This window comes from Pipistrellus kuhlii, unplaced genomic scaffold (assembly GCF_014108245.1).
Source record: "Pipistrellus kuhlii isolate mPipKuh1 unplaced genomic scaffold, mPipKuh1.p scaffold_m20_p_5, whole genome shotgun sequence".
Classification (NCBI taxonomy): domain Eukaryota; kingdom Metazoa; phylum Chordata; class Mammalia; order Chiroptera; family Vespertilionidae; genus Pipistrellus; species Pipistrellus kuhlii.
In genome coordinates this window covers 60,582,422-60,608,174 of record NW_023425551.1, presented here as the reverse complement: position 1 = coordinate 60,608,174, position 25,753 = coordinate 60,582,422, and the positions used below count along the sequence as shown (strand labels likewise).

Below are 25,753 nucleotides of genomic sequence, written 5' to 3'. Positions count from 1 at the left end.
AGTGTTTGCTACAAGCCATCGACTTTGCTTTTGACAGATTGGGGAGGCAGGTAAAAGAAATGAGCAGTTATAGTTATGCTCTGAAAACCTTTTATTATAGTGTATGTGTTTCAGCCATGTCTTTGGCATCAAGCACACAGACCCCTAGCTGAGATCTCTGGGTTTTAAAGGTGCCTCAGACTCCAAGTCTTTCTCAGTGTGTGAATTCCCTCCCACACACCTGGCCTCTTCTAGTTTTCCCCAACTCAGTGAGCCACTCCCTCCATCCCGTTCTTCAGACCAGAAATTTAGGTGTGATCCTTGGATCCATCTTTTCTTTGGTCCGATCAGAACCTGTCAAACGGGGGTCTCTGATCAAACAGATGTTTTAGCATTTAGGTTCATTGTAACATCTTGATTCTGTCCACTTCTCTCCTGCCACTTTAAATCGACTATCATCTCACTCTTCTCCCTTTCCAACTGATTTTCTAGTCTACACCGAAGCTCAAGTGATCATTTCAAATGAAATTCTATTATTCTACCTTTAATGGCATTAACTACTGTGGGGACAAGAACTTAAAATCTTTGACACACTGACAAAGGCTCTGCAGGTTCCGGGCCCCTCTTTACCTGGAGTGTCTTCGCTCCCTGTCCCTCCACTTGACTCCAGCCACACTGACCTTGTGGGGGAGTGTCATCCTCCTGTTTCAGAACCCTCGCACGCATACGTGCTGTCTCACTGGAACACCCCTCCACCTCACCTAGGCTACTCCCATCCTCATTTGAGCTCTCAGATCAAATGCCACTCCCTTGGAGAAGTCTTCTTTGGTCAGGGATTTTTGTTTTGTTTTCCTACTAGTGTTTTAATAGCATTAGGCCTCTCTCTTCTTCACAATATTTATCTCATAATTATACAGTCTTTGAACAAATGAGCCAGCGTGTGTTTATGAAGTGGCAGGGAGGTACCCAGAGGAAAAGTAAACGCAACTGTCCACGGGTGGGAAAACGACGTAGGCCTTAGCGCACACTCTTGTTTCCAGAGGGCAGGCGAGCGGTGCACCTAACCCCTCGGGAATCTTCCTCAAAACAGCATTTCCCTTTCCTCTGTCATCTCAGGTCACTGAACGTTTTTCCCTCTCCTACTCAAGAACACGTGGCACCTGCTTCTACTTTTTCCCTCTTCCACCTTTTTTTTTTTAAAAAAATATATTTTATTGATTTTGTACAGAGAGGAAGGGAGAGAGACAGAGAGCCAGAAACATCAATGAGAGAGTCATCGATCAGCTGCCTCCTGCACACCCCCCACCGGGGACGTGCCCGCAACCAAGGTACATGCCCCTGACCGGAATCGAACCCGGGACCCTTCAGTCCCAAAGCCGACGCTCTATCCATTGAGCCAAGCCGGTCCCGGCATCCCTCTTCCCCTTTCAAAGTGCCAGGCCACCTCATCTCCGTCTACAGTAATGTTCATTCTCCCCCTTGTGGCCACAACCAGACCACTCTTGGGCGGGCCGGAGACCTGGCAGCTCTGTGGTCCTGTCCGTATCATTTCCACCTGAGACAATGCAAAGGATGGCTCTCTTGCTTCAAACATTTTCTCATAATTTCTGGACATAATCTGTGTCATGAAATCTATTATTTAATAGCTGCCCCCTTCACTAGCTGATAAGCTTCATGAGAACAGGGGCTGCATCTGTTTTGGCCCAACAGTTGGCCTCCAACTAGAGATGGTGCCTGGCACTTAATGAGATGATACTCAGTAAGCAGCTGTTGCATTAAGAAATACATTTGTATAGTTGTGGGGGGTGAGATTACTGAATAGTTCCCAAATACTGGTTTTCTGGCATTAAACTCCTATAACATGTAAATGTTTAAATTGTTAATTTCCCCAAAGAGAGAGAAATTCAACTTATTTCCTGTTTTCTAACATGAACACATGTGAAGTCTAAAGAAAGAGAAGCAACATTGCAAACAGATTTTACAAGATAATATTAAATTCAGGTAGAATTCCTTAAAATGTGTATACCATAAAAAACTAAAATAATGAAACAATTGATATTAAGTCTTAAAAATTTATAGCACTCTGGCCCTGGCTGGTGTGGCTCAGGTGTTTGGAACATTGTCCCTTACACCAAAAGGTGGCAGATTTTATTTCTGGTCAGGGCTCATACACAGGTTGTGGGTTCAATCCGTGGTTGGGGTACATGCAGGAGGCAGCTGATGGATATTTCTCTCCCTCTGTTCCTCTAAAACAAACAAACAAACAAACAAACAAAACAACAACAGCAAAAGAACTAAAAAATCCATAGCACTTTGAATATACTTTGTGCCTTGCACGTGGACACCATTCTCTCTCACAGCACAGAGGGAGACGTTTCTCTTGCTACCTTTGTTGTAATGTCCTATAGCAAACAATCTCACAGTGAAGCGCTACACTGGAATAAAAAGTAGCTACAACATGATTAGGAAATCTGTGATCTATTACATCACTGGTCAAGTTGCCAACTGGAAGAAAAGTAAGGAGAACTACTTATTTTAACATGGCTTTGCTGGTAGATTCTTAAAAATGGACAAAGAAGGGGTTTTTCTCTCCCTCTGTGGCCCTGGGAGCTACAATTGCACTGAGCTGTATTTGCAGCTCTTTGGCACGCAGACCTTTTATTTTATTTATTTATTTTTAATTTATTTATTTATTTATTTATTTATAACATATTTTATTGATTTTGTACAGAGAGGAAGGGAGAGAGAGAGAGTTAGAAACATCGATGAGAGAGAGTCATCGATCAGCTGCCTCTTGCACACCCCCTACTGGGGATATGCCCACAACCAAGGCACATGCCCTGGACCGGAATCGAACCCAGGACCCTTCAGTCCCCAAGCCGAAGCTCTATCCACTGAGCCAAACCGGTTTCGGCCAGACCTTTTATTTTAGTTGACTAGGAAATGGTGCTGTAGGCATGGATCATGAGTAAAATTGGCATTAGGGCACATGAATGTTAAAGGCTCAACACTAGTGGATGGTCCTCACATAAAAGTGAGCTCCTAAGTGAATGAATGCGCTCTGGCTATTGAACCATGTCTAACCAGGCCTAAGGCCCTGCCTGCCTCCTCTGTGCTATCATTGCCCTCACCATGCATCACAGATCAATGAAACCTGGGAGGACCTCACAGTTGTGAAGAGACTATAGACAGCTTATTAGGGAAATTTTTATACTTCTCCAGGAAAGTAAAACAAAGATAATATAACTTCCATCGTTCAGTTGTTTGGATATGCTTTAACTTTATATTATAGTTGACTAGGCTTTTTAATATACATTTGTCTGGGAGGATAATAACTATATCAAGAGGAATTCAGCAATCTGTGACTAAATCTTGCTTAACAATATAATTTTGTGTCAAAACTAATTTTATGATAGTAAATATTTAGCAAAAACAGATAAACAGGTGCCATAGACTTATCTCTTTCCAAAATCAGAGATCTAAAATGAACTGTGGTAATTTTCAAATGATCCTTTTGTTTTAAATTTTACACTATTCGAAATTATTCCAATTTTTTATCTCTAAAAAGACACAAAAGACACAAAAACCTTGTTAATTAAGAACTTGGTTTGGCATTTATGAAAACCTAATTGGCTGTTGAAAATCTAAATTTATGATTTTTGATATTATGTATTAAGTGGGTATTTTTAAAAATTATGTTTTTATTGATTTTTAGAGATAGAGGAAAGGAGAGGGAGATAGAGTTAGAGAGAGGAAGAAAGACAATGAGAGAGAGAGAAAGAAAGAGAATGAGAAAAAAGAGAATGAGAGAGAGAGAGAGAGGGAGGGAGGGAGGAAAGGAGAGAGGGAGAGACAGACACTGTCAACACTGAACCAACTGAGCCACACTGGCCAGGGTGGGTATTTTTTTTTAATTTTTATTAATAGCTCCTTTTAGCAGAGGATGAGCTAGAAGGCTCAGTTAATGTTTCCATAAGATGTGGTTCTTAGAGAAGGGACAAAGTACAGGACAATCACCTTTATTTTATGCAACCTTCAGTAAGTGAATTATACTTCACCCCTTGTTACACCAGTTGATTACTAATAAATAAGTATATGGCTTTCAACTGATAATTACCTTTAGGTTAATCTAAGTCTGCAAATTTAGAGCTTAGATATTTTTTTTTTTACATTTTAAAGTTTTTATTATTTCCTTACATAAGTCAGAAACAGCACCAATCAGGACATAACACTAATTAGTCTATTTTTAGTTCTCTTTGTAAATAGTGTCTAATAGAAGGTAAAAGGAAAATCTTGACTTTCATGAACTGTAATACAATGCCTTCTAATAACATGTAACAAAAAAGTATTCTTGCCTCCTATGATTATTAATGTGTATGAGCTTTTAATTTTATATACTGTGAAGTGTAGCTACTGATTATAAAATTATGGTAAAGCATTCTTAGCCAGTCCCGAATAGTTCTTGATTTTCTGCCCTTACTGTACAAAGGTTAACTCTGAGGGTATTTTTAATGAGCAATACAACTGAAGTCAATTACCTCTTAATATCTCCAGATTTATAAACAGAAATTTTCTCATTAAGCATTTTCACAGATATTTAAATTAATCATAAATTTAAAACCAAATATAGTAATATTAAATCTCAGGAGAAAAATTTCTTCCAAGGTATATTTTGTAGCTCAATCATGTTATCTTTTTTCTTTGAAAGTATCATTTCTCCTTGCATTTATTTTGAAGGTGTTTCAACAGTGCATTGAGACGGAACCACTTTGGTCTAATTCTCTAATATTATCATTTAATAACATATTAAAGCACCATAAAATGATTAGATTAGATTGTGAAAATCAGGTATGATTTCTGTTGACCATGAGAAGAAAACTAAATTAGTTATTTCTCAATACAAAAATTTCATTTTCTGAAAAACAAACAAAAAATCCTAAATGTAAAATTTTACAAAGATTTTGTAGTAAAAATGCATGCAAATATCTTTTTTAACTTCTGGAGAACAATATAAAAAAGTAAATTAAGAACAAAGTAAAAACTCAAATATTAATTTTTAAAACTAAAGCATAGTATTATACTTAGCTATTGTTATTCCATATTCTTTTCTAATAGATATGCAAATTTTATAGTTAATATTTTTTATAAACTTAATTTGGGAAGTAGATCCTACATTTTTACCATTTAGAAGACAGAACAACTTAAAGAAAATTTTTTGGAGCTGTAAATGTGGACAGATTTATTGGCAAACATCAGCATGCCTTCTTCTTTTTTAAAAAAAACAAAACAAAATACAAATCTGTTATATGCATATTTTGTTCCTTTTGACGGAGAAAATTCGATATGGCTTCAACCTTTTTTTGATGGGATTATTATAAATCTGAGATTACCGTATTTTTCGGACCATAAGACGCACTTTTTCCCTGGGGGGAAAAAGTCCCTGTGTCTTATGGTCCAAATATAGCCTACACATATACTTTAAAAAAAAGTTTTTTTACTTGCCCGGCTCTGTGTGGTCTCTGTGTGCTTGCCCGGCTCTGTGTGCTTGCTGCAGCCACTGTCCATTCCTCCGTGCCCAGAGTGTCTGCCCCGCTCTGTAAACCCCGAGTGGTAGAGGAGTTCCCATGTATGGTAGTCAGCCTCCATGCCCTCGCTGCAGCCATATCTCCATGTCAGCCCAGGTGCGGTGGACGGTAACTGTGTAATCCAAACCGTAATCATCGCCTGTACCCCTTCTGCTGGATGCCCTGATTGATAACGCCGCTGGGTCAGAATTTCTCTTCATACTATTATACCGGTAACTGTCAAATGTTTTAATGCACATAAAATATTTTAGGACACTATTTGTTTCAGAATCTTTTTTTCTTCATTTCCCTTCTCTAAAAACTGGTGCGTCTTATGGTCTGGTGCGTCTTATGGTCCGAAAAATACGGTATGCTATATTTGGATTTTGCTAACTTTAATTCTAACAAAGCTCTTGCTATTTTATTAACATTTATATTTAAGGAGTCAATTCATAAATATAACACTCACAGTAACAATAGAACATGAAAGTATCAAAGTGATTACATATTGATAGGTGAGGTGACTTAAATAAAAAAACTTCATCACCTATCACTAATGAACTATCAGGAATTCATTAGGACCGCCCCCCCCCCCCCCCCCCCCCCAAAGATCCTGCCAACCTTAACCTTACCTGATTGTGCTGTTAGGTGTTGTGCCACATAAAATAGGATGCCATCTGTAGAAAAAGCCTGGCACTGCATTTGAATATGTGTCTTTTTATGAATATGAAAGGAATCAAATGACATCCATCATAATTCGTGGCTTCCGAAAGATGGATCACTTATAGATAAAGCTGAAGAACAAAACAAGACAAAAACCAGTTTCAAAAAACAATCTTGCTCATTAATGCATCAATGCAGTAAACTCAAGATTTTATCACTTAACCTTGTCTTCCAAGGGTTGCTCCCTGATGCATGCATTAGTACAGTGGCACAAGGATAATTCAACAATTGCAAATGAATCAACATAATACATCACAATAACAAAGAAAGGGAAAAAATCATATGATCTTATCAATAGATTAAACCCTTATCAGAGATAACATTGGCAAATATGTTCTCCCATGCAGTGGGTTCTCTTGTTTTAATGGTTTCTTTTGCTTTGCAGAAGCTTTTTATTTTGATGTAGTCCCATTTGTTTATTTTCTCCTTATTTTCCATTGCCCCAGGAGCTGTATCAGTAAAGACATTACTACGACAAATGTCTGATATTTTGCTACTAATGGCTTCTTCTAAGATTTTTATGGTTTTCTGCCTTACATTTAAGTCCTGAATCCATTTTGAGTTTATTTTTGTGTATGGTGTAAGTTGGTGGTCTAGTTTCATTTTTTTCATGTATGCATCCAATTTTCCCAACACCATTTATTGAAGAAACTGTCTTGACTCCATTGTATGCTCTTGCCTCCTTTGTCAAATAGTAATTGAGCATAATGGCTTGGGTCAATATCTGGATTCTCTATTCTATTCCATTGGTCTATTTGTCTGTTCTTGGGCCAGAACCAGGCTGTTCTGAGAACAGTGGCTTTATAAAAAGCTTGAAATCTGGTATTGTGATCCCTCCAACCTTGTACTTCTTTCTAAAGATTGCTGCAGTTACTTGGGGTTATTTATTTATTTATTTATTTTTTATTCCAGATGAATTTTTGGAGAGTTTGTTCTGGATCTTTGAAGTATGCCATTGGTATTTTAATGGGCATTACAATGAATCTATAGATTGCTTTGAGTAATATGGATATTTTAATGATGTTGATTCTACCAATCCATGAACACAGCATATTCTTCCATTTGTTTATGGAAGAATATGTTTATTCCTCTATCTCTTTCTTTAGTATCCTGTAATTTTCTGAGTACTGATCCTTTACCTCCTTGGTTAAATTTATTCCTAGGTACCTTAATTTTTTTGTAATGGAAAGTGGGATTTTTAAAATTTCTCTTTCTGTGAGTTCATTATTGGTGTATTAAAAATCCATAGATTTCTGGGTGTTAATTTTGCATCCTGCAACATCGCCAAATTTACTTATTAAGTTTAGTAGTTTTTTAATGGAGTCTTTAGGGTTTTCTAAGTACAGTACCATGTCATCTGAAAATAAGGACAATTTTACTTCTTTTCCAATTTGAATGCTTTCTATTTCTTCATGTCTGATCACTATGGCTAGCACTTCCAGTACTATGTCAAACCAGAGTGGTGAGAGTGACCACATGTATATGGACAGATAATTTTATTTATTTATTTTTAAAAAACTTTTATTCATTTTCTACCGAGAGGAAGGGAGAGGGATAGAGAGTTAGAAACATCCATAAGAGAGAAACATTGATCAGCTGCCTCCTGCACACTTCCCACCGGGGATGTGCCCGCAACCAACATACATGCCCTTGAGCAGAATCGAACCTGGGACCTTTCAGTCCTCAGACCAACGCTCTATCCACTGAGCCAAACTGGTCCTGGCTGGACAGATAATTTCAGACAAAGGAGCCAGAAATGAATATTGGAGTAAAGATAGTCTCTTCAATAAATTGTGCTGGGAAACTGGAAAGACACATTCAAATGAATGAAACTGGATTGCAGTTTGTTTCCATGCACATATTATATATTAATTAAAAATGGATCAAAGACTTAAACCTAAGGATCTAAAACTATAAGTCATATAAAAAAATATATAGGTACCAAATGTATGTACCTGGATGGCAGAGAGCATTTTATGGACTTAACCCTAAAGGCAAGGGAGGTAAAGGCAAAAAATAAATGAATGGGACTATATAAAACAGAAGAGCTTCTGCACAGAAAAAGCAATGGATAACAAAGCAAACAGGCAGCCGACCAGATGGGAGATGATATTTGTAAACAGTAGCTCTGGCCAAGGTTTAATTTTCAAAATATATAAAGAATTGATAAAACTCAACACCAAACAAACAACCCAATCAAAAAGTGGGCAGAGAACCTGAAAATACATCTCTCCCAAGAAGACATATAAACAACTAATAAATATATGAAAAGATGTTCAACCTCTCTGGCAATTAGAGAAATGCAAATTAAAACTACAGTGAGATACCACCTGACACCAGTTAGAGTGTCCATTATCAACAAGACAAGAAACAACAAGTGTTGGAGAGGTTGTGGCAAAACCCTCAATGCACTGCTGGTAGAAATGTAGACTGGTACAGTCACTGTGGAAAGCAGTCTGGTGGTTCCTCAAAAAATTAAAAATAAAGCTACCACATGACCAGGCACCCCCACTCCTGGGTATATACCCAAAGAACTCCAAGTCATATATACGCAAAGATATATGCACCCATTACAGCATTATTCACAGTGGCCAAGACTTGGAAACAGCCAAAGTGCCCTGCGATAGAGGACTGGATAAAGATGATGTGGTATGTATACACATTGGAGTGCTACATGGCCATTAGAAGGGATGAAATAGAGTCATTTAGCCGAAACCGGTTTGGCTCAGTGGATAGAGCGTCGGCTTGCGGAATGAAGGATTCCGGGTTCGATTCCGGTCAAGGGCATGTACCCGGTGGGGGGTGTGCAAGAGGCAGCTGATCCATGTTTCTCTCTCATCGATGTTTCTGGCTTTCTATCCCTCTCCCTAACTCTCTGTAAAAAATCAATAAAATATATTAAAAAAATGGCATCATTTACAACAACATGGGTGGGCCTTGAGAACATTATACGAAGTGAAGTAAGTCAGACAAAATAAGCTAAGAACTATATGATTTCACTCATATGTGAGATATAAAACTGAAACTTATGAACAGACAGTGTGGTGGTTGCCAGAAGGAGGGGGGTAGGAGAGGAGGAAGGGATCTTAATATGAGGTGACAGAAGACGACTTGACTTTGGGTGGTGGGCACATAGTCCTATAACTTAGTAATCCACACATGAAACTGATATGTTCATGTTGACTAATGCCACTCCAATAAAATTTAATTAAGAAAAAGAATACAGGTTAAAAAGTGGGCTTCCTTTTGAAATTGTTCTTGTAGGAATTACGAAAGTAAAACATATTCATTATAAGACACTGACACAGTACAGCAGAGTGTATAAGATAAAAAGGTGAAATTTCATTGTGCTATTTTCTCTCTTAATTCTCAAGAACTCCTGTTAATAGATAGTCAGACTTTAGTTTTCAATGCATATCTAGTAGTATCTTATTTGCTCACATAAATGAAACCATGTTATAGATACACTATGCATCATATACCTGAAAATATGTTTTTATTGATTTTGGAGAGAATTGGAAAGGAGAGGGAGAGAGATAGAAACATTAGCATCAACATGAAATAGAAACACCACCATTGATCAGCTGCCTCCTGCATGCTCCCTCCTGGGGATTAAGCCAAAATCTTGGCATGTGACTAACTGGAATTGAACCTGTTACTTCTTGGTGCATGGGTCGAGATGCTCAATCACTGAGCCACACTGGCTGAGCCATCAGATACTTTTTTCACTCAATAATGTATTTTCACGAAAGTTTGATTTTAGCACATTTTGCCTATTGTTTCAATGCATAGATATTCTGAATTATGATAATTTTGTACATTAAATTGTTACAGCTTAAGCAGGATACTGAAAGTTTTGAGTAGATATGTGTGGGTCTGCCTGTGGAGACAGGTAGAAGCTAGACAGAGGGCTTTGAAAGAACTCTGGTTAAGTCATCTTTATCGTTCCTAAATTAACTGCAGAACATGTCCACTATTCTTCACTCTGAGGTAGGATTTGGGAAAAGTCCAGGTTTTCCAGTGACTCACAGTCATTCTGACAGTGAATCATCTTTAGATGTTGCTAATCAATATAGGTTAATTAAGAAAAAGCACCACCACCCCTTGTCTTGGACAACTCATTCACTGGGTTCTGGCCAATAGCCTTAGGGCTGGTCAGCATGAGAGGCAGTTTCAGAAGGGATAATTCTCAGAGGAATAATAGCTAATGATTCTCATGACTTCTACATCACGCAAGTTTCACTCATGACCTCACTTTCATGACCTTCTTTGTTATAAAAAGGACTCCTAGAGGAATTACTTATATTTACCGCTGTTTCACAACATGGCATTGACTGAAACCGGGCCAATGCAATCTGAAGAAAAATCAGAATGGGCCTGGCTGGGGTGGTTCAGTGGTTGAGCATTGACCTATGAACCAAGAGATTTCCAGATTCAATTCCAGGTCAGGGCACTTGCCCAGGTTGCAGGCTCCATCTGTGGTCGAAGGGGTGGGATAGGCGTGCGGGAGGCAGCCAATTGATGTGTCTCTCTCATCAATGTTTCTATTTCTCTATCCCTTTTCCTTCCTCTCTCTAAAATCAATAGAAACATATTTAAAAGAAAAAAGAAAAGAAAGCAGAATGGGCTGATTCTTGGGTTGATGTAAACACTTGGATTGCAATGGTCCACCACCTGACTAAAAGAATCCATAGATTTCTAAAACAACAATATATATATATATATATATATATATATATATATATATATATATATATATATATATATAATATATTTTATTGTTTTTGTACAGAGAGGAAGGGAGAGAGATAGAGAGCTAGAAACATCGATGAGAGAGTGTCATCGATCAGCTGCCTCTTGCACACCCCCCACTGGGGAAATGCCCGCAACCAAGGTACATGCCCCTGACCGGAATTGAACCCGGGTCCCTTCAGTCCCCAAGCCGACGCTCTATCCATTGAGCCAAACCGGTTTCGGCTAAAACAACAATATTTTGAATAAATATAGAGATGGGCAAAAGTGGGTTTACAGTTCTGAGAATGCAAATGAAGTTTATTCTTATATTACTATTTATTAATTATTGTATTATTTTCTATATGAACAACTGTAAGTCTATTTCCTCCCACCTCTGTAGATTTCTTCAAAACATTTCAGAGTAGGTGATATGAGACATCAGAGGAAGACATTTTTAGGCTTCAGAAAGAGCACCGGCTAGCCTATTATCAAAGATTGTGGGAAAGATGTGAGGACTTGGGAATGGTTTATTGAAAGGGCTGAACTTGATAGGAGGCACTCAGAAAGTAATAGCTTGACCTATTCTCCTGTGATTGCCCTTTATACATGCTCTTTGGGATCTTTTGTTCTCATTCCAGGTGATATTCTGGGCAAATTCCTTAGGTTTTTTTTTTTTTTTTTTTTATCATTTTCAAGTCACATAAAATGTTATTATTCAGGTATTAAAAAATCCCATTCAATTTGAATCAATTCAAATTGAATTGATCTCCATAGCTCAGATCTCACTTGAACTTGGAAAATGAAAGCAGGGAGAAAGGGGTGTTTTGTTTTTGTCTTTTATTTGTGCTAATACTTGCTCTCCCCCTTCACCTTGCTGCTTTTCTGCTTTTAACTTTTCCAAAATGACACAGAAGGCGTTGGTGGTACAGTGGTGAGCATAGCTGCCTTCCAAAGTGACACAGGATCAGTGATAAGACCAGAAGGGTCTTTCTTGTCTGCTGCTGTTTGTCGTCTGTCTGAGCTGTCTAATGTTCTCACAACAGACAGTCTTTGGACCTTTCTGTGTCCTTCCATGCCAGGGCACTTCTGAACAAGGCTGATGAACCTTAGCAGTATCTTTCGTCAACTTAAAGTTTGCAGAATATGGTCACTTTGATCTTACTAAAATTCATATTGCTGAAATGTCAAAATTTGGGACTGCACTTCAATGGGAATCAACTGTAGACTGTAATTTGTTAGTGATCCCAGGTCCTGTGTACCCCTATTCCAGTTTACTTTGTTACCAGAGTCTCTTTAAATGCTCTGTGTGGTTGGGCATCAGATCCTGCCTGAGTGACTCTATGTAATGGTAACTCTGTTGACTAATGAGTTTGCTGAACACTGAGATAGGGGCTTAGTCACAAGGAACAACAACAGCCTGTAATTATTGGAATCAAGAGTCTAGGTTAGTGTTTGACAAACTCAATAGTCAACAGAGCGGCAAACCACAGCTCACGAGCTGCATGTGGCTCTCGAGCCGCAGTTTGCCGACCACTGCCTAAGGCTTATGTGAAGGATCTTATAGATGAGGCTCAGAAAATTCAAAAGACATAGTCCCCAGGAAGAGATCATTAAACATTTCAGGTTTTACAGTGTCTGATTTTTCTTATTCATTTATTTAAAAAAAATTTTTATTGAAACATCAATTAGAAAGAAACATCAGCCGAGATTGGTTTGGCTCAGTGGATAGAGCATTGGTCTGCGGACTGAAGGGTCCCAGGTTCGATTCTGGTCAAGGGCATGTACATTGGTTGCGGGCACATCCCCAATGTGGGGTGTGCAGGAGGCAGCTGGTTGATGTTTCTCTCTCATCGACGTTTCTGACACTCTATTCCTCTCCCTTCCTCTCTGTGGAAAATCAATAAAATATATCTATATCTATATCTATATCTATATCTATATCTATATCTATATCTATATCTATATCTATATCTATATCTATCTATCTATATCTATATCTATATATATATATATAGAAAGAAAGAAAGAAAGAAAGAAAGAAAGAAAGAAAGAAAGAAAGAAAGAAAGAAAGAAACATCGATCAGCTGCCTCCTGTACACCTTCTACTGGGGATGTGCCCACAATCAGGGTACATGCCCTTAAATGGAATCGAACGTGGGACCCTTCAGTCCGCAGGCCCATGCTCCATCCACTGAGCCAAATTGGTTAGGGCAATTTTACTTATTAAAAAAAAATATTTTTTATTGATTTCAGAGAGGAAGGGAGTGGAAGAGAGATAGAAACAATTAATGCTGGTACAATATTTGCAAATCAATAAATGTGATATGTTACATAAACAAATTGAAAGACAAAGATCACATGATCATTATCAATAGATGCAGAAAAACCATTCGATAAAATCCAACACCCATCTATATATCCTATATAATAAAGAGGTAATATGCAAATTGACCATCATTCCAACACACAATAGCTGCTCCTATGTGGTCAAAGATCCTGCCCCCATGTGGACATAAGATGGCTACCACAAGATAGCCAGCTGGGGAGGGCAGTTGTGGGCAATCAGGCCTGCAGGGGAGGAGAGTTGGGGGTGAACAGGCCAGCAGAGTAGGGCAGTTAGAGGTGACCAGGCTGGCAAGTGAGGGGAGTTATAGGTGATCGGGCCAGTAGGGAAGGGCAGTTGGGGGTGACGAGGCCTGCAGGGTATCATATATGAAGGAGTATGATAGGTATTTGTCCCTCATTGGTGAAGTTAATTTTGATCACCTTGGTCAAGGTTTTTACTGACTTTTTCCATTGTATACTATTCCATTCTATAATTATGGCTTTTTTTTCTTCCTTGCATTCAGATGAAATCTGTGGGAGATACTATAAAACCATGCATATCTACTATTAATCAAAACTACCTCCTAGGTTTAATATCCATTGGTGGGTCTAGTCTAAACCAGTCATTACTTAGATGCACAATGATAATTTTCCAGCTCTCTCAGTTTCTGAACTGCTAGTTCTCACAAAGGTATGATAGTTGTTAACTTGATGTCTTTGTGAGAGAAGCATTTGTAGCTTCCTAGTGAGTCATCTTGCTGACCCACATCTTTGCTTTTAAAGCACAAATTTTCTTAAAACCTAAAGCTCTGCAAGAGTCCCCTCATACATTCAACATTTGATCACCTCCCTTCCTTGGATGTCTGCTTATTTCGGTACACCTCTTTAATCACTTTAAATTGAGCAAGTCCCATTGAAGGTCTTTTGCTACCAGGTGTTCGATCTTGTTCTGAGAGGTGGACCTCAAGATTTCTACAATAGATTACATTAATTCCAAGAGCATTTTTACTCCCATCACCTGAGGATATGTTTACTGATTTTAGAGAGACAGACACAGAAAGAGAAACATTGATATGAGAAAGAATTATTGGTCATTGCCTCCTGTACGCACCCAGACCTGGGAATCGAACCTGAAACCTTTAATTGTACAGGATGCCACTTCAGCCAAGTTGGCCACCTGGTCAGGGCCCAGAGCTTTGTTTTTTATGATGAACTCAAACCATAGTCTATTCAAGAAACAAATAGCTTTCAGTCTTCACATACTATAAGCTATGAGGTTATACTGATGATCCTCACAGATGCATATCTGCTCTGTTCTCGGAGAATTATAGATTTAGGGCTCTTCATTTTATGTCCTCCATCTCATTACGTTTTGACTTTAGCCAAGGTTCTGCTGTGCTAGAGCTATATTCCGTTCAGTTAGCAAAGAAAAAGAAAAGGAGAATAATTTAAGACTTTTTGCAGCATTTAATAACCTATGATTTGCCTTTAGGTCTATGAGTAAGTGCATGCAATTTTACCGTGGCTTCCTGGCTCATAAGTGCTCCTTTAAAGGTTTATTACAATAAAAATCTAATGGATAGAAAATAACCTTTTTCTCTATCCTTAACTACGAGTATATGAAGTCTTAAGACATTACCTCTCTATTTCATCATAAGCTGTTTGACAAATTTTAGTTTAACTGAGTACACACCTCATTACTGGAGCAAAAATGGGAAATAAACATCCTTTCTCTTTGCTGGATTATTATCAGAACCTACTGGGAGTGGTGGGAACAAACAATTGAACTTATTGGCTAATTGCTAACAGAAGGAATGCTTAAGTGTCAATTATTGAAAACATAAAAATTATCCCTTTAGTCAGGCTTTCTTTAGTGCCCAGATGGATAATGCTGAACAACTTTCTTTAATTGTTTAACTCAGTTATTTGGGTGGCCATTCTGATCTAAACAATCTTTGCAGACCTCAAGATGGGGCATTAGACTTAAAAATTAAGTACTCTATAAAATCACTTGATTGCTTTATGATAGTTAGAGACATCTGGTGATTCCTGCTTTCAAAATCTTCTAAGGAGATGTATTCGACTGCATGTTTTCTGAAGCAGAATTTGGGTGTTTAAAAAATGCCAACTTAATACAGTAAAAATACCCCAAAACATTCAAACACATGGAGGCTAAATAGCATGTTATTAAACAATGAACGGGTTACCATTGAGATGGGTTACAAATGAGTTTATTTATTTCTTAATAAATAAACTTCCTAGAAACAAATGAAAATGAACACATAGCAACCCCAAATCTCTGGGACACAGAAAAAGCAGTCCTGAGAGAGAAGTATACAGTACTAAAGGTATATCTCAAAAAACAAGAAAAATCAGTAATAAACTATTTAACCCTACAACTTAAAGAACTAGAAAGAGAGCAACAATAAGTGCCCAGAATAAGTAGAAGGAAGAAAATAATAAAGATTAGAGCAGAAATAAGAAACAGAGAGACTAAAAAAATAATAATTAAAAAAAAAATCAATGAAAACAGGAGCTGGTTCTTTGAAAAAAAAAATAAACAAAAATTGATAAGCCGTTAGGCAGACTCATCAAGAAACAAAGAGAGGACCAAATAAATAAAATCAGAAATGAAAGTGAAGAAGTAATCACCAACATCACAGAAATACAAAGGATTTGTAAGAAAATACTATGAACAACTATATGCCAACAAGCTGGACAATGTGGATGAAATGGAAAAATTCCTAGAAAAATACAGTTTTCCAAAACTAAATTAGAAGAAATCGAATATCTGCATAAGAGAATAACAACTGATGAGATAGAAGCAGTATTAAAAAATAAAGTCCCAGCAAACAAAAGCCCAGGTCCAGACGGCTTCACAGGGGAGTTTTAACAAACATTCAAAGAAGAACTAACACCTATATTCTCAAACTATTTCAGAAAACCCAAGAGGAAGGAACACTTCCAACTCTTTTTATGGGGCCAGCATTATCCTAATTCCAAAACCAGATAAACATACTACAAAGAAAGAGAATTACAGGCCAATATTACTGATAAACAAGATGCTAAAATCCTCAACAAGCTATTAGCAAATGCATCCAGCAGTATATTTAAAAAACCATACACATGACCAAGAGGGATTTATTTTAGGGATGCAAGACTGGTACAATATTTGCAAATCAATAAAATGTGATATGTCACATAAAAAAATTGAAAGACAAAAATCACATGATCATATTAATAGATACAGAAAAAGAATTTAACAAAATCCAACATCCATTCTTGAAAAAAAAAACAAAAAACTCTCAGCAAAGTATGAATAAAGGGAGCATTATCTCAACATGATAAAGACCATATATGACAAACCTACTGCCAACATCATACTCAATGGACAAAAACTAAAATAATTTCCCCTAAAAAATAGGAACAAGACAGGGATATCTGCTTTTACCATTCTTATTTAACATAGTACTGAAAGTTCTAGCCACAGTGATCAGATAAGAAGAAATAAAAGGCTTCCAAATTGGAAAGGAGGAAGTAAAACCCTTATTATTCACAGATGATGTGATACCGTATCTAGAAAACCTTTAGGTATCCACCAAAAAAAAAGCTACTATATTTAGTAAATGAATTTAGAAATGTAGCAGTATACAAAATTAACCCCCAAAATTGATGGCTTTTTTATACAGCAAAAATAAATCCTCAGAAAGAGCAATTAATATGTACATAGATAATAATTTAATAAAAAAAGGGAAAAAAATAAAAAAGAAAGAGCAATTGAGCAAACAATCCCATTTACTATTGCAAAAAAAAAATTAAGATACTTAGGAATAAACTTAACCAATGAGGCAGAAGACCTGTATTTAGAAATCAACAGGATATTGAAAAAAGATATAGAAGTATAGTGGAAAAATAACCATGTTCATGGATTGGTAGAATCAACATCATTAAAATGTCTATACTTCATAAGACAATCTACAGATTCAGTGTAATCCCTATTAAAATACCAATGGCATATTTCACAGACCTAGAACAAATATTCCAAAAATTTATATGGAATCAAAAGAGACTCTGAATAGCCGCAGCAATCTTGAGGAAGAAAAGCAAAGTTGGAGGAATCACAATACCAAATTTTAAGTTATACTGCAAAGCCACCGTAATCAAAATGCCTGATATTGACATAAGAATAGGGATATAGATCAATGGAACAGAATAGAGAACCCAGAAATCTGCGCAAGCCATTATGCTCAATTAATATTTGACAAAGGAGGCAGGCAATCTCTTCAATAAATGGTATTAGGAAAAATGGACAGATACATGCAAAAATATAAAACTAGGCCACCAACTTACATCATACACAAGAAAAAACTCAGCACAATTTACAATAGATAAGATTTGGAAACAGACCAAGTGTCTATCAGTAGAGGAGTGGATAAAAAAATTGTGGTACATTTATCCATGGATTACTATACACCTTTTGAGACAGCATCGAGGGACCTGGAGAGTATCATGCTAAGTGAAATAAGTGAATTATAGAAAGACAAGTATCAGATGATCACACTCTTACATAAAATCTAAGTAACAAAATAAACTGGTAAATGGAGTGGATCCAGAGACATGGAAGCAGGGAACAGAGTGCAGAATCTTAGAGGGAAGTCGGGGGAGGGAGGGTGGGTGGGAAGTAAACAACCAAAGGCCTTAAATGTATATATCATAACCCATGCTGAAGGCCTGGGGCGGGGAGGAGGGGACTAAGGGGGCAACTGGAGGGAGTCAATGGGGGGAAAAAGGGGACATATGTAATTCAATAATAAAAAGTTATTTTTAAAAAAGAGTGTACCCTTGAAACATTTATACAAAAAAGAAAAAAAATGCCAAGTTAAACCATTAATTTGCATAATAAAACATCAGCTTTGTCACCTATAAATCTGAAAAATAAAGCATGTAGTGATTCAAATTCTTTCACATGGCAGCAAAATCTCAGACATCTCTCATAGCAGTATCTCTAAGATACATCTCCTAGGACAATGAAACTAAGGAGAAAATAAACAAATGGGACTACATCAAAATAAAAAGCTTCTGCACAGCAAAAGGAACAATCAACAAAATAACAAGAGAGCCCACTGCACGGGAGAATGTATTTGCCAATGATACGTCTGATAAGGGGCTAACTTCCAAAATTTACAGGGAACTCATACAATTTAACAAAAGGAAGACAATCCAATTAAAAAATGGACAAAGGACCTAAATAAACATTTCTCCAAAATGGACACCCAAAAGGCCAAGAGAAATATGAAAAAATGCTCATCTGAGGGATGCAAATCAAAACAATGAGATACCATCTCACACCTGTCAGAATGACTATTATCAACAAATCAATGAATGACATAGTGAGAATGTGGAGAAAAAGGAATCCTCAGACACTGCTGGTGGGAATGCAGACTGGTGCGGCCTCTATGCAAAAACCATTTGGAGTTTCCACAAAAAATTAAAAAACTCCCATTTGACCCAGTGACCCCACTTCTAGGAATATATTCCAAGAAAAGAGAAACACCAATCCGAAAGGATATACGCACCCCTATGTTCACAGCAGCACAATTCACCATAGCTAAAATTTAGAAACAGCCTAAGTGCCCACCTGCTGGTAACTGGATTAAAAAGCTTCGGTACATCTACACAATGGAATCTAAGTAACAAAATAAACTGATGAAATGGATCCAGTGACATGGAGACATTGATCAGACTGCCAAACCTCAGAGGGAATGCTGTGGAGGGTGGAAGGGGGAGGGGAGGGGGCGGCCAAAATCAACCAATGAACTCATGTGCGTATATGCATAACCTGTGGACACAGACGGTAGGGTTGTGAGGGCTGGGGGGCGGGGGTTGGGAAGGGGGATTGGAGAGGGCAATGGGGGGAAAAAGGGACATATATAATGCTTTCAACAATAAAGATTTATTTAAAAAAAATAAAAACAGGACTTCTAAAATATTTTAACTTAAGAATCTGTTTGAAATGAATCCATATTTTAAACATGAAAATGATCAAAATATCTATGTCAACATGTCCTGCATTTGAGTGTAATCTGACACTTTTTTCTTTCCTCTGTAGGATGGCTAATATTTACAGGGTGTGTGCTAGGTACTTGGCTGGCCTCTTTATTTCAAAGACTCCTCGTTACAACCTTATGAGGTGTGCTAGGAAACAGAGAATCCTGCCTCTCAGACCATCGGCTTCATTACCAATGCCTGTGATACTCGGTCACTGGAAGAGCGTGGTACAGGAAGGGTCACTTTTAGGTTTCTTAAGATAAATTATGCAGATTTTAACAAAAGCAAGGCATAGCATAATGAGATGTTTTGCAATCTTTATATCTCCCTCTTTGGTCATGAGAAAGTTCGCTTGTCACTTTTTAATATTTCTATTACAAATTAGAGGAAGCATGTCTCTCAGTTCTCCAAATTAGAAGGCAAAGTTTGTGGGTGGATCTCATTGCTGTGCTGTCAATCATCTCAGATTTAAAGAAGGTGGGCAGACCTGCTTCTGGGAAAGAGGCAACCAAGTCCTGTTCATAGAAACTGATTGTAAGCAAACTTTTTTTTTTTTTTTTTTTTTGTCTAAGATGGGGAACCAGGTATTTATAAGTCAACATGTAAAACACTCAAGGGAGGAAACTTTAGCAGTAGTGTGCTGAAAATCCAACACGAGTGCTTTTTGTTTATTAATATTACCTTAAAAAGAAAATAAAAAGGACTTTGTTGAAGAAAAACCTCGAGTAGATGTCAGTCTTTGGAGTTTTTAACCTTTGCCTCAGAACCTTATAAAAAGTAGTAATCATTAATTTAAGACTTGGCAGGGAGAATGGACTATCCCTGAACTTTGCCCCAAATTCCTCTACAACAGAGATTTTTACGTATCTTCTTTTCACGTGTGAGAAGTCTGATATTCAGGAAAGTTAAGTTTTACTTGCCCAAGATCCAAGGGTAGGAAATGGCAGTTGTGTACATTTTTTTCTAAGACTCACTAGCAACATATATTCCTTTTGATACTCAAAAAGCATAATGTTGCCCTTTGGTGTGGCTCAGTGGTTGAGTGTTGACCTATGAACCAGGAGGCCATGGTTTGATTCCCAGTCAGGGCACATGCCGGGTTTTGGGCTTGATCCCCATTAGGGGGCATGCAGGAGGCAGCTGATTAATGAGTTACTCTCATCATTGATGTTTCTATCCTTCCCTCTCTCTCCCTTCCCATCTGAAATCAGTAAAAATATGTTTTTAAGAAGCAAAATGTTTATATAACCTTTAGCTTGTTATATATAATGCATTTTCTCATTGAGTTTCACTTATGGTTTAGCAGGTTGTATTGAGAAGCACAGAAAGAAGACTAAGGAATTAAAATGTGTGTTACTAGGAGTCATAGATAGTGCCTATTTTTTACTTTTTAAAAAAAATATATTTTATTGATTTTTTACAGAGAGGAAGGGAGAGAGAGAGAGAGCTAGAAATGTCGATGAGTGAGAAACATCGACCAGCTGCCTCTTGCACACCCCCTACTGGGGATGTGCCCGCAACCAATGTACATGCCCTTGACCGGAATCAAACCTGGGACCTTTCAGTCCGCAGACCAACGCTCTACCACTGAGCCAAACCGGCTTCGGCTATTTTTTACTTTTTAAAAGGGTTACAAAACTGTAGGTATAGAGGATCTAGTACACATATAAACACACTAGAGGCCCAATGCACAACATCTGTGCACTGCAGTGGGGGGTTGTCCCTCAGCCCAGCCTGCATCCTCTTGCAGTCCAGGTCCCCTTGGGGGATGTCTGCCTGCTGGCTTAGGTCTGCTCCCTAAGCTGGCAGATGGACATCCCCGCTGGGGTCCTTAGTGCTGCTGTGGAGGTTGGAGAGGCTCCTGCCACCACTGCTGTGCTCGCCAGCCACGAGTCCAGCTTCTGCCTGAGCAGCGCTCCCCCTGTGGAAGCACACTGACCACCAGGGGGCAGCTCCTGCACTGAGCGTCTGCCCCCTGGTGGTCAGTGCACACCATAGCGACCAGTAGTTCTGCCATTTGGTCGATTTGTATATTAAGATTTTATTATATAGGATTCCTGGTAATCATCACAATGGGATTGAAAGTGGGGAAACAAAGACTAATGCTGTTTTTATTTTCCTATAAAGAAAGCAGGAGCATTACCAAATGGTTAAATGCACCTGAAAACAGTCACATAGCCTGGTCAGTGGAGCTCAGTGGCTGAGCTTGATCTGTGAACCTGGAGGTCATGGTTTGATTTCCGGGGCATGTCCGGTTTAGGGTTTGATCCCTGGTGGGGGCCATGCAGGAGGTAGCCAATCAATGATTCTCTCTCACCATTGATGGTTTTTTGTTTTTTTCTCTCTCTCCCTCTTTCTCTTTCTGAAAACAATTTAAAAAATATGAAAAGTTGTAGCCAGTTTTGCTCGGTGGTTAGAGTGTCAGCCTGTGGACTGAAATGTCTCAGGTTTGGTGCTGCTAAAGGGCACATACCTTGGCTGCAGGCTCAATCCCTGGCCCTGGTTTGGGCAGTTTAGGAGGCAACCAATCAACGTATCTCTCTCACCTCAATGTTTCTCTGTCTCTCCCCCTTCCTGCCACTCTTTCTAAAATCAAAGATATCCTTGGGTGAGAATGAACAACAATAACAAAAAGAGAACAGTAATGATTTCTCAAGGTGCCATCTAGAGTGCTTTGGACCCATTTTGCTATCATTAGGAAGACCAAAGGTTTGGCAAGAGAGCACCTCATGTGTCAGGAAGGCTGGAAGAATTGAACTTCTCCATGAGCTTGAATTAATTGCAATGAACGCTAGGGCTTATTGAACCATAAAGTACCTTTGACATCAAGGGACTAAGTAGCTTAAACATGTGCCTGTTTCATTCAAAGTGCCAGTGTGTGCACGGGTTTCTTTACCTTAGGGAATGAGAAATGAATGGGAGGAAAATTGCACCACAGATGGAAAGAATGTAAGAAAAATGGAAACATTTTTCAATACTGGGTAGGCTAAAAGTTAAAACTACACATACTATGGAATCTAATTTGGCTAAATGTCAACGATACGCAAGAGCTAGAATTTAGTAGTATAAAACTGCTCAAAGGAAAAAATGCAATTCACCAATAATGTGGGGGAAAATAAATGGAGAGGAGAGATTGTATGACCCAGGAAATGTTATATATGTAGTTGTAACTTGTACATTCTAGCAGGAAAGAGCAGTAACACAGAAGAAAAGAGCAAATGAGCAAGATTTGGGTATATGAGAAAAAAAAAAAAGGAACATATTTTCTATCTTGGAAAATAATCGTAAACCAGAATTTTGTCTAAATTGAATGTTTTAATGACTAAGCTAGATTGCAAAATATTCTACCCTCATTTAGCCTATTATGATTTATTTTTAATTTAAGATCAATAGTCTTTGCAAAATATTCAACTCAGATGCTGTTGTTTGCTGACATGCCTTCTTCACCTTCAGTTTCATTTTTAAAGCTGGTTTCGGGCTCCTGGGTGTTTAAAAGCACTTGTCTGAGCTAGTGCCTGGGCCGGACAATGTGACTGTTGTGGATTCATGTACATCTGGAACTAGGCTCAGATATTTTGAATTGCTTTTGGTGGCGATGACCCTTTATGCCATTGGGTTCAAGTGGTCTTTTAATATTTTATTACCACAGCACCGTACCTCGTGGAATTCCAAAGAAGTTTGGGGTGAGGTCACAGTGAAATAAAATGTGCTGTAGGTGAATGTTTTAAGGAACTTGAAGGATCACTTTTTTCCCCCAATGGCAAGTCATTCTTAGAGTAAGGGGTAGACGAAATAAGATTTCACTACTTAAATTAGAATGCTAGTATGAAAAACTTCCACCAGCCACTCTCTTCTCAGATCATACTTTAAAATACTTTAGACCCATGGTTGGCAAACTGTGGCTTGCAAGCCACATGTAGTTCTTCAGCCCCTTGAGTGTGGCTCTTCCACAAAATACCATGGCCTGGACGAGTCTATTTTGAAGAAGTGGCATTAGGAGAACTTTAAGTTTAAAAAATTTGGCTCTCAAAAGAAATTTCAATCGTTGTAGTGTCGATATTTGGCTCTGCTGACTAATGAGTTTGTTGACCACTGTTTTAGACAATTTAAAATATGAGGACAAGGACATTTTATTAATCCATTCTGCATACCACAGACTGCACAAGTTTCTACTTATTTTGTGTGATGGCTAGCTTTTATATTTAGATTATGAAATCCTATACAATAAAAGGCTAATATGCAAATAGACCCAATGGCAGAACAACCGAACAACCAGTCGCTATGATGTGTGCTGACCACCAGGGGTGTGTGCATGGGACATGGCGAGCGTCAGCCACATGGGATGGTGGAGCAGGTGAGCGGGGGTGCTGGATCAAGGTGGGGCACCAGCCGCTATCATTGGGGTGAGCCTCTGGTGGTTACTGAAAATTCTTTGCTCCTGTGTGCCACGGTCCCACCCTGCACTAGCCCTGCTTGCACCTGCTGCTGGCACCAGAACAGATATGAAGCCGTCAGTAAGTGCAAATGGCGGCTGTCATTACTGATCACCCCTGAGGGTTTCTCCACCTCCCTCTGCTCCTGAGGCATGATTGGGACAGTAGCTGCTGCTCGCACCCAATAGCTCTGCCCTGTCAGTGGGTGTGAGTGGGGCCGGTGCCATCAGTGCATGGGAGCAGCAGGGGCGGGGCTGCCAGCAGGCAGGCGACCAGGGGTGGAGAGTATGGTGGGATGGGCTGGGCGGGGGTGTGGAGGATGGGCTGAAATCTGCCCCTGTGCCCACTGCAGCCTCGCAGCCCACAGTTCCTTTCAAGGTGTATGAATTAGCGCACTGAGCCCCTAGTAAAAATATGAAAGCTGGCTGTCACACAAAATGTAAAAGCTAGCAGTTTCATGGGGTAATGTGAAACTCACTGGATTGGTGGTGTGAAGACTTAAATCCTCACTCAGTCCTGCTCAGTCACAGTTTTGATCTTAACCTCTTTCAAGGTAAAAGAATTAGGATTAAGTGATTTTTAAGGCTCTTTTCAACCCTAATGTTTGATTACTTATTTAAAGACAAATTTTGGTTTTGGAGATATTTGGCTTTTAACGATTGTGCTTTCTTAGACCACTGGAGTGTGATTGTTGTTGATATAATGTTACCTCTACATTGTTGGTTCCTATGTTATATTTGCTGAAGGAATGGTTATTATAAAGGACTGCTATCATCTAGAAAATAGAGTGTTTTTGCTGATGATCTACTGTGCCTTTAAACTTCAAAAATCTGGCTTGCCCTGTTGTTACTATCACTAGTCCTTATGTTAACTTGTCCTATTATTCCTTTCTGGTTCTAGTAGTCATTCCTATGGAAGTTATAGAGGTAAAGTGGAGTTCTTTATTATTCACTAAAATAAAAAAAACTACTTCTTAAAAATCGTCCCAATCCATTTTTATTATTTTAGAAGTATTAAGCTGAAATATATAACAAAGTTTGTATTCTATACTATAGGATGGGTAATAGAAATTCAACAACAATAAATGAAAATAGGCATATTTATTGCTCTCAGTTCTGTGAAGGAGAAGGCTTGCCTAAAGAATTAAGGTCTGAGTGAAAACCTGAAGGATAAGTATTAGCTGGGTGTGGATGCTGGGGTAGGGGTCAGGGAATTACAGGAGGAAATGCAATGCAATTGGAATTCTTGCGTGTAGTTTGGGGTTGACAGGCAATAGATAGCCATGTTCCTTGCTCTGCCAGTGTTGGCTGAGTGGTGGGTAGTCTAGGAAGAGGAGTGTGAGCTATTGGGCTGCAAGGGGGACAGTGGAGGGATGACTGTGGCCCATCTCTATTAAGGAGGGAACAAGCCTGCCCTGCTCCATTCACCTCCTCCTACCCCATAGCATGCTTGTGATGTGGAGGAAAAACTTAAGGTCTTATGCAAGCTACGAAATAAAGGGGAGCTAGCTCAGATCTAGAAGGACGCTTAGCACTAGCCAAGCCCATGTGGGGAGCACTCAGGAGACTGTGGGGAGCACTCAGAGGCACTGCCGTAATAACTCGCCCCAGTGTTAAGGATGTTATCAATCATAGGCATAAGGAAGAACAGTAAAGCTGATGAGATCTAAAACATTAAAAGCTCCTTATCATTCCCACTGGACTTGGGCCATCTCATCCCTCAAACATCTTTTCCTTTGAACCAGAGCTGGTGTATCTTCCTCTTGCTACTCCTGAGAGTTTCGCTTCAAGTGGAAGGTGCAGAAGGGAGAAGATCAAAGATGGAGCCTTGCTCTGAAGTTGAGTTATGAACCCAAGTTCACTTGATTGGACTGCACTTAGCACAAAACATCTAGAATGTTTAGACGAAATGGACAGCGGGTTTAGAGTTAATAAACTAAAACAATTC

At 38.6% G+C, this 25,753-nt stretch overlaps 1 protein-coding gene across 1 annotated transcript in view; it reads right to left on the bottom strand.

The window, feature by feature from the left end:
- Positions 1-25,753, bottom strand: part of EYS (eyes shut homolog) — a 1,188,193-nt gene that overhangs the window by 1,370 nt on the left and 1,161,070 nt on the right. The window contains 1 exon segment of the mRNA XM_036415133.1: positions 6,171-6,337. Coding sequence (XP_036271026.1) covers positions 6,171-6,337 — 167 coding nt within the window.